Source organism: Rhinatrema bivittatum, chromosome 16 (genome assembly GCF_901001135.1).
Source record: "Rhinatrema bivittatum chromosome 16, aRhiBiv1.1, whole genome shotgun sequence".
Classification (NCBI taxonomy): Eukaryota; Metazoa; Chordata; class Amphibia; order Gymnophiona; family Rhinatrematidae; genus Rhinatrema; species Rhinatrema bivittatum.
Window position 1 is genome coordinate 16,239,801 of NC_042630.1, and position 13,154 is coordinate 16,252,954.

The 13,154-nt window shown below is 42.8% G+C and overlaps 1 protein-coding gene across 1 annotated transcript; it reads left to right on the plus strand.

Moving 5' to 3' along the window:
- Positions 1-848: 848 nt before the first annotated feature.
- Positions 849-11,158, plus strand: LOC115078737 (vomeronasal type-2 receptor 26-like). The gene is made up of 3 exons (XM_029581746.1): positions 849-1,336; positions 9,233-9,356; positions 9,925-11,158. Exons 1-3 carry the CDS (start codon positions 1,079-1,081, stop codon positions 10,836-10,838), a joined length of 1,296 nt encoding a protein of 431 aa, XP_029437606.1. The 5' UTR covers positions 849-1,078; the 3' UTR covers positions 10,839-11,158.
- The last annotated feature ends 1,996 nt before the right edge of the window (positions 11,159-13,154 follow it).

Consider the following 13,154-nt stretch of genomic DNA (forward strand, 5'->3'; position numbering starts at 1 on the left):
GATACATCCACCTCTAACAAGTCTTGCAAACATTGAGGAGTATCGGCATACAAAAAATTGAAAACATTTGAAAGAATTTTAAAATCAGTCCTTTGAACTAGTATATCTGGTGCAATTCGGGGGTAAATCGGGGGTAATTTACTCCCAACCGTGCTGCAGCATTTTGAAGCAACTGCAGGGCTTTTAGATGACACTAGCGGGAAGACCTGCATACAATGAGTTACAGTAGTCAATAGTTGTTGGAATGTAAGCTTGAATCACAGTAGAAAAATCATCAGTGTACTATATATACTTCTTGTTTCACATAATCTAAATTTAAGACTGCTTGTAATTAAGGTTTCAAGGTCAACTGGGAGTCTAATAACACTTCCAGTCATTGTACTGTCTCTGAACAATGGAAGGTGATAACATCAAGCCAGCCAGGTCTACAGGACCTGGGGAACAACTTACCCATACCAAGTCAGTTTTGACAACATTCAGTACTAGTCTATTTTAGGAAGGTACAGTTCTTGAATTAATGCAAAAAATGCAATGAATGAGGGAGGATGGAAGACTATCCAACCACAAAATGGACACAAGGACACCCTAATATGCTAGCTGTGTGTGTGTGTGTGTGTGTATGTATGTGTGTGTGGGTACTTGCAAACCATATGCTTTGAACCTGTAACATGAGCCTCAGCCTTTGTCTTTTCCTTTCATTGCATCATCAGTCATCTGGTCACCATCTGATGATGTCATAAACAATGATCTCAGCTTGACCTTCAGACGTCAGCATCATAGTGATGTAGATTAGGGATCATCAATGTCTGACTGAGCTACATCACATTGTCCTAGACAGGGAACACAACTCCTGCTTTCCTTGAGGGAATTGAGAGGGGAAAATAAGCTGTGTGATAGAAGTTCTAGAAAGCAAGGACTGGAATCTAGGTATTTATTAGCTGGAAGTCATATAAAGCACACAAACGTGAGGAAACTACAAGTGATCAGATGTCCCTACCAGCAATGGACCCATCGGCTGAGTGTGGATTTCCATTTACTCCTCAGACTAGACAGAAGTGCATATGGCTGGGTGCAAGCCATGGTGTTCTCCATCAAAGAGATCAATCAAGACCAAACTCTCCTCCCTAACATCAGTCTGGGTTTCAAGATCTATGACACCTGCTTTTCTATCACAAGAGCCCTAGAAGGCAGCGTGTGGATACTGACGGGACAGGAGAAATTCATCTTCAACTATGATTGCCAGAACCAGGCATCACTGGCAGCCATCATTGGTGAAGCCAGTTCCTCCTCCTCCATGACTATGGCAAGGGTCCTGGGACTTTACAGGTACCCCCAGGTAAGGTACATTCTCCTTATCTGAAACAACCACCTCCTCCCACATTTGTAAGAAGACTGATGGTAAAGTAAAAATGCAGAGTGTAAAGACCTAGACCCATGTGAGCACTCTTAAGCTGGTAAACAAGTAACAAAAAGATATTCCCTTGGAATTATTCTCAATAAGAGTTTAGCCAGAACAGATGCAATAAAACCATGCCAGAAAATAAAACCCACTGGGATAGACAAATGGGATAATACAGCAGCTTCAAACGACTCAAATAGCTTCTATGTCCAGGTTTAGTTCCTCTCTTGGATTCTCTGCACATGATTTTTGATAAAAGAGGGATGATGATAATAATGGGGACAATTTTCTGGAACCTCCCTAGGTACAAAGTACATGAGTAGCTTTTGTTGGAAAATTACCTACAAGGTAGATGGATATAAAAGCACCCATTGAGATTTGCACCTGCTATTTCTGCGAGAGAGGAACAGTGCTAAAAGGATGCAGGCAGATTTGAAAATTCAAGTTCTACATGCAGTAGTTGATATTCACAAGATAAATCCCAAAGTTTTAATATCTTAGCTACTTATCTGGATAACTGAATCCTGTTCAGTAATAACTGCATAAAATGTATCTGGATATGTTGGAGGCATTCTGGGAGTTCATTTTCCTGAAGAATAAATTTACCCTGTTAGTGCCAATATTCAGTTAGCCAAACAAATTATTAAATATGGATGTCCCTAATGCATTCCCAGATAAATTTCAAATCTAACATGCGAGTTAGGTTTTAAGGGTAACTGATTACAAATTTAATTGAGGATATTCCATAAATTTCCCTGATAACGTAAGTGGCTAATTTTAGCTGGATAAGTTATCCACTTACTGAATTTTTACTTAGTGGATTCATATGGCTTGCTCCCCCCTCCCACCTCATCCCCTTATATAAACTCCCTGGTTGACTCTGTTTCTAATCCAACTCAAAGCATGCATGTTGAGAACATCACACATAATTCTCATTGGGTGGAGGAGTTACATTTTCACTCGAGGGATCTAGTTCCCAGATACCTTTTAAAATGGTTCTTAATATTAATTTATACTACTGGTAAATTCCCAGCCTCCTGTGTTTTAGGAGATCTGACCCATTCCTCCCCTACACAAATCCTTTTCCTCTTTCAGATAAGTTATTACTCAACAAATCCTGTATTGAATGACAAGTTCCAGTTTCCATCCTTTTTTCGAATGATTCCAACCGATGATGTCCAGGCCCTGGGACTGGCCCAGTTGGTGGCCTACTTTGAGTGGACATGGATTGGGCTGCTCTCCAGTGTGGGTGACTATGGCACTCTGGGATCCCAGATCTTGAAGGCAGAGCTCTCAAAACTTGGTATCTGTGTTGCCTTTCATGAAGTGATCCCTATGGTTTCCCAAGCCATAAAAATCAAACACATTGTGGAGGTAATCAAAGGTTCATCAGCAAATATCATAGTGGTTTATTCACCATACTCTTTCTTCATGCCTGTGGTAGAGGAGCTATCCAAAGTAAATATTACTGGCAAGGTATGGGTAGCATCTGACAGTTGGTCAAGCACATTCCATCTTTTAAAGAGAGAATTCATTCAAATTTTGAGTGCCACCATTGGGTTTACAGCCCATGAGGGCAACATGCCAGGGTACAAGGAATTCCTTCTCAAGCTTCATCCTTCAGCTACTCCAAGTGATATATTTATCAAACTAATATGGAAGGAGATCTTTGGGTGTCAGTGGAAAGACTTAGAGGATAATGAGTTCATCTTGGCCAACACAAGTGTTGGTATCACTCCGATCATGTGCACAGGAGCTGAGAAACTGGAAGAGTTTAATGGTCAAATTCCAGAGCTGGATACAAGTATCAGTTATAATGTTTTCAATGCGGTATATGCTGTGGCTCATGCCCTGCAAGACTTGCAATCCTGTGTACCAGGGGAAGGTCCCTTTTACAACAGAACATGTGCTAACATCAAAAATTTTGCGCCATGGCAGGTGAGAAATAGCATTAAGTATTTTATTTTAATTGTAAGTGTGATCAACTAATTAAATATCAGTTTTTCATTCAAGAACTGGAAAATCCCTTAGAGGAATAGAAAAATCAGTAGGAGTGTGCATTCATTTGAAATAAATAGGTAAAATACAATGAATGAGACCATTTTCATTTAATTTGTGGACTCCAAAAAATGAATGGAAGGTGCTTATGAATTAAACAAAAATTTTAGTTTCATTCATTTACAGTAAGTTCCCCCTTCAAGTCTATGGTCCAGTGAAAAGTACTGCATTGTGACTAGTAAGTATAGCATCCAAGAAATTCCTAAGCGAGAGAGTAGTCTGAACAGAGCAGAGGTAGGAGAGGAAGTCAAGTAGACAGGATGGAGAATCTATCATGGTGAAACTGCCCTGCTTCTAATGAAACACCTTGGGGGTTTTGCTACCATTCTGCTTTGCTGCTACACTTGGAGATCTTGCTGTCAATCTGCCTTGCAGCTATACTTCTTATGAGACACCACGGTGATCTTGTTGCCACTATGCTATACTCCTAATATTCCACCTTGAGGGGTTTGCAACCATTCAGCTTTGCTGCCATATCCCAGACTCTAACCCTGAGGGATCTTGCTGCTATTCTGCCTTGCTGCCCTGTACTTGATGATATAATTTGAGAATCTTACTAATGCTGTTCCTTGTTTCTATACCCCCTATGGTACACCATGTGTGTTTTGCTGCTACTCTTTCTTGGTGCTATATCCCTTATGCTATACCTCGGGGTTCTTTCTGCCACTTTGGCTTGCTGCCATCACAGATTCTACACTATGGGGTTTTTCTGCAACTCTGCCTTCCTGCTATGCCACTTAAGCTACTGCTTGGTGGTCCTTTTGACACTCACCTTGCTGTCATACCATAGAGTTTACACTTTGGTAGTCTTTCTGCCATTCTGTCTTGCTACCATATACCAGACATTATGCCTTAAAGTTGTTCTTGCAACTGTGGGTGGCTGCTTTGCAGCTCCCATGGTGCTTTAGGGTCTTCATGTCACTCATTGTGCTGATTTGTCTCCTTCACCAATGTCTCAGGTTTGCTGCTTTGTTCCCCTTTCGTGATGCCTTAGGTTGATCATGCCAGTCTTGGTGTCACTTTGCCTCTTTTGTGCTGCTTTTGGGGGATTCTTGCCGCTGTTATCGAGTCCCTCCTTTGAAGCCTTGGGATGTTCTTGATATTCTTGCTACTGCTTTCCTCCTCTGACAGTGCCTCGGAGAACCTCCTGCCACTGCTGGTGCCCTCCCCCCCCCCCCTCACCCCCCACTTTGTGTCCCTTAAGCAATTCTCTGCCCCATTCTGATGTTGTCTACCCTCAATGTTCATTAGAATTAATTAGAAACCCCCAATTTTGAAGCTCAGAATAGGCTGCATTGCTTCCCCCACTGTCTTTAATGGGGAACAAATTAAATGAATAAACAAAAAAAAAAGTTTTCATTTGAAACTAATAAAACAAATGGAGGTGACCTACAAAATGAATGAATGAACCAAATCAACAGTTTTGCCTCTGCATACTCTTAGTAATCATTTCAAATGACAGGAAGGTGCTGGTCAGTTAATAGAACAGCAGGCAACGACAAAAGCCTGCCCAGGAGCACAATGGGAGATTATCTTTATCACCTGCATGAAAACTGAATTAGTTTATTTGTCTTGCTTGATCACCTTTCTTACATAAAAACAAATCAAAGTGGCGAACGGAAATATTTATAAAAATTAAAATAAAATTACACAAAAAAAATTAACAAAATACTAATTTAAAACACTAAAGAAAATATTTTGAATTTTTACAAGCCACCAGCGTGACCTCGCCTTGCATGCTGTCACCTCTGTGTTCAGTTGTGGAGGCCCAAAGGTCATGGACAGTGTGTAGATAATCCAGAGATTGGAAACTAAAATCCTACCATTCCTGCTACATAAATCCTACACAGGGAGGCGTAAGGAATTTAATGCATTAATTCAAAGAAAAGGATATGACTGAAACATTCAAATATATTGCCGTGCTTCAGTAAAGTGCAAAAAAACAGCATTTTCCATAAAATAAAATTGCAAAACTCAAGGACCCAAAGGGCCATGATAGGCAGCTGGAAGGAGAGAGAGACTCAGGGGAAATGTTGAGAATTACTCTTCTACTGAGCAGGTGGAACTTGGCAGGAATCGCCACCAGCAGAGGTGGAATCAAACAATAACTATGAGAGTACCTCTGTGAACAAATGCAGCGGAAAACGCTAAAGAAAGGACACTCTGGGAATTAAGTTAAAGAAAAGGGGGTCCATGCTACAGAAATATATGTTCTTATCTACCCAAAATAGTAGAGAACCAAAAGGGCCAAATGACAAAGCCTACCTACACCAAGCAGCTATATAGTAACATAGTAATGATGGCCAATAAACACCAAATGGTCCATCCAGACTGCCCAACAATTTACTTATGATAGAAACTGCCCTTCTGTTCAGGTTACCCCATGTGTTCTGTTAAGGGCAGTAACTTCTGCTCCATGCAGGTTACCCCCATGCAGAAATGTTACACCATCCCTTTCTTTATGCCTTGAGGGATCCGCAGTGTTTGTTCTATGCCCTTTTGAATTCATTAACTTTTTGACACCTCTTCTAGGAGAGCATTCCAGGCATCCCCCACCCTCTCCATGAAGAAATATTTCCTGATGTTGGTTCTGAGTCGTCCCCCCTGGAGTTTCATATCATGAGCCCTAGATCTACTGTTTCCTTTCCAATTGAAAAAGTTTGAAATTTGTGCATCATAAATACCTTTCAGGAATCTGAAGGTCTGTATCAAATGTTCCCTGCATCTCCTCTCCTCCAAGGTATACATTTTTAGATCCTTCAGCGCATCTTCATAGGTCTTCTGAAACAGACCCACCCACCACTTTGGTGACCTTTCTCTGGACCATTTCAGTCCTGTCTCTTTTGAGATATGGTCTCCAGAACTAAACACAGTACTCCATGTAAGGCCTCACCATTATTGTTTCCCTTTTTCTGCTAGCATGTTACGATTTTGTCTTCTGCGCGGCCTCATTGTTCCCCGATTCTGACTGTTATGAATCTTCCTTTTTTGCATAGGCCCTCAGTGATCCTCACCACCAGCCTTGCCAAGTTCCTCCTCACTTCTTGCACTACACCAGTGCTCCAGGCTTATGTAACCCACCCTTGTCAGTGTAACCTTGCCTTCTCATGGAGTCACCCTTGGCTCTTGGACCTGGCTGCTGTTTCTTACCTTGCCTTGTGGCTCATGGGCCTTTTTGCTTCTTGCCTTTCCTTGAGGTCTATAGACCTTCTGGCTCCCGGCCTTGAGGTCTTTGGGTCTACTCTGTCTTGTATCCTGCCTTCTGGCCTTTGGGCCTGTTCTATCTAGTACCCTGCCTTGTGTCCTATCCAGGCCTTCCTATGGCCTAGTGAGTTATAACTAGAGGTAAGGCAGAGACAAATTAGCTTTATTTACCAACATTTACTCTATGGTCCTAGCGTTCTCCTTTCTGAGCTCTTGATGTGGGCCATCCAGAACAGGGCTCTGGCATACCGGTGGGACAGTTGACTATGTGAAGGTTCCTATTCCTATTATCCATCATCTAGAAATAAATAGAAGATAACCATTTGTTGTGCTCTAACGCATGACATATTCTCTCCCTAGCTCCTGCACTATATGAAGAAAGTGCACTTCAGGAATAGGATTGGGGAGGAAATATACTTTGACAGTAATGGCAATCTCCCCACCATGTATGACATCATCAACTGGCAATTACAGCCTGATGGTACCATCCACAGTGTAAAGGTTGGGCGCTTCGACTCCAAGTTACCCAAAGGACAGGAGCTGTCTGTCAACAACAGTGCCATCCAATGGAACAGACAATACACAAAGGTACAACCCTACTGCACGCACACCAAGAGGGAGGAGAAGTTTTCTCTAAACCTGTGAGTGGAGCCTGGCGATATGGATTCAAACACTGACCATACCAGTTATTCTCTTCAAACTCCCTTTATTAATTATCTGAACAGTGAACCACTCAGTAATTTTGTGCCGTCTAGTGTTTTCTAAAATACAGACAAGGCATCCTGTAATGCCAAGAATTAGTCAAGGTCATCTGCATATGGGCACCTGCCCCTACATGGGCAACTTCTGACCCTTCAGCTGGATCTCCTTTTGTCTCTGAGCATCGACCCTGCCCATATGCTATCTCCTGGTGGTTTGTAGGGACACTGAGTCTCCAAAAAGCCCAGGGGTCACACAGGTCTTAGAAATACACCTATAGACCGAATAGAGAAGGTGCTGGTGTCACCAATGAGTCACAGAGAAAGAGCCAACAAACTAAGGGAGCCATTTCATTTACCATGCTGTGGGCCTCAGTAAAACACCACAGGGAGGGCATGGTATTTCTCATCTCTGCTTTAAAACTGCGGTGACTTTTGCATGGTATGATTTCTTGTGAAAACATTCTCAGAGAAACAAATATTGAAGGGAACGGGGAAAAAAAATCTCATGATGGTGGCCCCTTTGGCATGGGGCTGCCATTTTCTAAAATGGCCTCTATGGCACAAAAATGAACCTCGGCATGGAAAAAGGAAAAACACAGGGTTCTTGAAAGCCCCCCCACCCCTTCTACCCCGCTGTGGTCTCTAGATGTGGCCCAAAATACTACCGGATACCCCCCTTACACACATTAGCTAACTTGAAGATGGCATGCCTGCACCATTTAATATCTCATCTAGCTTTGCAGAATAAGTTTATCTGGCTTTACTTTCCTAGTGAATTCCAGTGACCAACAGCTGAATACGGAAACTCTGTGAGATCTCATTTTCAATGCAAAATTGCCAGGATTTAAAAATTCTGAAACTCCATCTCTGACATGGGAGGGTAACCTTCATGCAGCTGAAATCTTATCCAGCTATGTCAGGGATGCTTCAGAGGTCTTCTGAGTCCTGGGGCACATTACACGGCAAGGTTAGCTGGATAACCATGATTTTCAGTGATATCCGGCTAATGCAGCCAAATAACTTTATGAGAGCCAAAGAGCTGTCCTGAAGTGAGCCACAAAAACATCTCTGGCTAAATTTAAGATAGCTGGGTATATTCCGGGTTTATTCGGTCCACTTACCTAGCATGCCAAACCACTAAATTCTTATGAGTTATCATAAGGGAAGAGCAGCATCAACATAGTAATCATCAGCATGGTCTCGGGCTAGTGAGACAGGGTGTACGTACATGTATTGTCTGTTTTTACTTGCGTTTTAGTGAAGGTATTCCCCGAGAAGAATTAGGCCTGGGAAGGCAACGACATGTATTCATTTTGCATATTTAAAACTAAGCACACTGTTCTGGCCACAAAAAGTAGCCACAGATAAAGCAAGGTCAAATCTCTGTAGATACTTTTTTCTGTGGCCAATTTTCAAAGAGAAAATATGTTTATACTTTGTCCCTGAAAACTGGTATAAAATGGATGAGTAAAGTTTATTGGCCCTGAAAATGACCGAGCATCATGACAAAATGCCAACTTATTCTCCAAGATATCTCAGACTGCTTCTCTGTTAAAAAAATCTTCATTAACAAGTGTAGAAAAAACCGAGGTCATTAACCTTCCTATGCCAATCGGGATGGTGGAGCACAAAAGACAAGAGAGTCACTGATGGATGTGGCCAGTACACCAGTGTCGGGATATAGAGTATCCAGAGAGGGAGAACCACATGCCCAAATGCCCAGCATTCAGACCTCCTCCCTCCCTCCCTCCCAGAACTGTACAGTTAGCATTCAATAAATTCAAATATATTCTTTCACATCATCCCTTCAAAGTAAAGTTCAAAAACCTATACATTGATCTAGAAGTTACCTCTCCTCTTTCCCCCACAGGTGCCGCGCTCTGTGTGCAGTGAGAGCTGCTCTTCCGGGTACAGGAAGGCGACTCAGAAGGGACGGCCCTTCTGCTGCTTCGACTGTCTCCCATGTGCAGAGGGCGAGATTTCCAACACAACAGGTAGACAACATAGGATGACACTATGTCCTGGATTTCATATAACTTAAAATGTAACAATTGTATTAACAGCTAGACTTAGTAATGGAGAGTCTTCCCAAGCTCAAGACATGAAGCCACTACTCATGATAAAAACATAAAAACATAAAAAGATACAAACATGAAAATGTGTGTTCCTTGTCATTGTGGCTAGTATGGTGTCTGAGGGTAAATCTGCTTTCAAGCTAAATAGTCTTCACTAATATTTCCCCTGTTATAGAAATCCCAAGAATGATTGTGCAGGCACTCCAGTATAGACAGTAGGTGATCTTTACATCCTGCAGACAATATAATCACTCCCTCATTCTGACTTTTACCTAAGCATACAAATAATGTCTTTGTTGCAATCTGTAATTTAGAGACAAGATCAGAAAAAATCAGTAAGCTCCAAATCCATGGGACAGAGAACTGCTAAAATACATGGATAAGAACATCTTAAATAAGTCTGATAAGAATTCTCATGGACTGAGTATCAGGACAGAGGGCAATTTTCTGATTGTATATCATACAAATCTGATATTCTGATTTCCAGATTCCAATATCTGTTGGCAGTGTGCAAGTGACCAGTGGTCCAATGAGAGACGAAGCAAATGTGTCCCAAAGATAATAGAATTCCTCTCCTATCAAGAGATCTTGGGTGCCATTTTGATTGTTGTTACCATTTTCTGTTCTTTCATCACGACTGCTGTATTGTACATCTTCTTCAAGAACCGAGACTCTCCCATTGCCAAAGCCAATAACCGGGAGCTCTCCTTCCTTCTCCTGGGAGCCCTGTTGCTGAGTTTTCTTTGCTCTTTCCTCTTTATTGGTGAACCTCAACTGATGACCTGCTTACTTCGCCAACCTGCCTTTGGCATCATCTTTGTTATCTGTGTCTCTTCTGTGTTGGCCAAGACCATCATGGTGGTCATTGCCTTTAATGCCACCAAACCCAACAGTAACTTGAGGGGGTGGCTGGGACCCCACGTGCCTATTGTGATTGTTTCTACTTCTGTGTTTCTTCAGGTTCTCATCTGTGCCACCTGGTTAGCACTCTGCCCTCCTTTCCCAGAGAAAAACACGAAACTAAAGACTGGCATTATCATATGGCAGTGCAATGAATGTTCAGATGTTGCATTCTGGTGCATGCTGGGATACATGGGACTGTTGGCATGTGTCAGCTTCCTGGTGGCCTTCCTTGCACGCAAGTTGCCTGACAGTTTCAATGAAGCTAAATGGATCACGTTTAGCATGCTTATGTTTCTAAGCATCTGGCTTTCTTTCATACCTGGCTATCTAAGCACCCAGGGGAAATACATGATCGCAGTGGAGATATTTGGGATCATCTCTTCCAGTGCAGGGATTCTTGTTTGTATTTTTTTTCCCAAGTGTTACATCATGATACTGAGACCTGAAATGAACACCAGAGAACATCTCTTAGGGAAAGTAGCTAGGAACAAGAAGTAGATGAAAGCCATCAAGGAATTCATCATGTGTATGTATTTTATCTCATGTGGTTACTTTATCGAGATCAGTTCTACCAGCCGTAATGATCTTGGAATAATTGGGATGCTTTGTAGTTCATGCTATTATAACCCCTTTTGGGACACATAAAATTATCGCATCAGATGCCGGTTTTGAAGCCTCGCACCGGTCTCTGTGGGATCAAAATACAAAAATGGTCAAGCAGATGGTGCAGTGGACCTGGCACAGAGGCAAAAGCTCTAATTCTTAATCTGGACAGGGTACGCACCAGAAACACTTTTTACCCCTCTATGACCCCTCTGACTGCACCCCAGCTCTTTCCATGGACTGACAGATGCCTTGGGATTAAAGAGGATCTCACACAAAGGGATCTTCAGACAAGGAAACCTTTATATCTAATCTGGGTTTTCCAGCAGCCAGAGCATAAAACAAATCTTAAAACTTGCACTGATCACATCAGGCTCACAGGTTGTTTACAGAATTGAGGGCCCTATTTACTAAGCCATTTTCCCCACAGACACACAAAGGGAGAAAACCTTTCCATGTTTATCTTATGCCCTTATGAATTCCATTACCGTTCTTGTCTTCTCTACCTGTTCCAGTTGGGCATTCGTGCAGCATAATAAAAAGATAATACAGAAATTGGTGTCGATCTACTTTATGTTGGAAATCTGAATGTGCAGGAATGAGGTGCAATGGAAGAGCTGTAGGGGGGTTCTCTGTCCTGGAATAACAGGATAGGATTGAGATGTACCGATCTACGCAGCTGTGTGGGACTTGTGAATTACCGTACAGGTTCCTTAAATAATCCCCATCTCCCTTACTGACTCTCTATGTGATCTTGGGGTGAGACACTGTATCCACCCTTGCACCCTCAGCGCCAATCTCTGGCTCTGCCTCAGACTGTGAGCATGTGACACTGGAGTAAATCACAGTGGGGCCTATGTGGTAATGTGCATAAAAATTAAGGTATTATCATCAGTATTCCTATGCCCACATCAGGTGTTAATGCTGGATTTATTAACCAGGGGTTAAGACATTCCTCATCCAAATCAGATCCCGCAAGACATATTTGAGACACGGAGTCTTGTACCTTTCCTCCCCATTCCTGAAAGTTGTATTTGGATATCTGGGTTCCATATTCTAATCACCCTCCCACCCCTCAGTGCACACACATGTATAATAAATCTTGGCTTACAGGCCTCACATTATGTTCCCATCGCCCTCTCCCCACCCAATCCAAATTTGGGTCTGCTTTGTCATGCGGGTCACAGCATCAAAAGCATGATTTGGGATTTGACGCCATTGCTGGCAGAAGAGAGCCGGCTCCCTCATGCTGGTGTGGATTCCTGAAGGCTCTTTTTGTGGGGGCAGAGGAGGGGAACCGGGTGAATGAGATCTAAGAGTGGGGAGAATAGGGGCCTGGAGGCCTATTTTGGGTTCCAGGAGGAAAGAGTGAAGAGGGAAATGGTCCAGGAGGCACAAATTTAACTTTCAAGGAGAGGGGGCTATGAGAAATTGACCCCCAAAAGTCCATTTTGAGTTTTAGGGTGCTAGTGATACTCCTCACACTAACCCACTGTTTAATATTGAATCGGTTAGCGCGGGGAAACTTCAACTGCCCAGCACAGCCTTGCTAACCCTGACACATTGTGTATCTCGTTATTTTAGTGCATCAGGCATAGGGCATTAAAGCCTGATGTACCGGATGACTTAAAAGCGGCAGGCAAAGCAGATTTGACCTTCCTTGTGCCTCAGATCGAGTCCCCGGTTGTGTTATTGGCTGTGCGTGGCCCTTAGATTGAGTCACTTTCTCGCCCTGCTCCTCAGTTTGCCTGGCTGCCTTTGGCTTGTTAACAATAACTATAATAACCCTTTTCCTTCCTCAGGGGCAGCTGCCATAGAAGCCAGGCAGAAGGAAACTGTGCCAGCTTGCCCATCCTAGCGGTGCCTGGGCGTGTTCTTCTGAGCCGCCAGTTTTGTTGGGATGCAGTGTGATGCATGAATCCAAAATTAATTTAAGAGCATTATCATTGTCATTAGATATTTTGTACATCTCTTGCCCACACTGAGCTTCAGCTTTAGATCCTTCTGCACCTCCTTTTCATAATCAGTTGAAATCATCAGTGGATAACGACTCTCTTCCTCCTCCGATGGGATCTGGAAGAAATGAGACACAATTACAGGATAATTCTCTCCGGCAGGAGATCTCTCCCACTCGGGGTGGGGGTGGGGAGGAACGAGTATAAATGCGGGCAGGATCCGGGGGCAGTCACCACTGCGGTGATACGTCAGGGC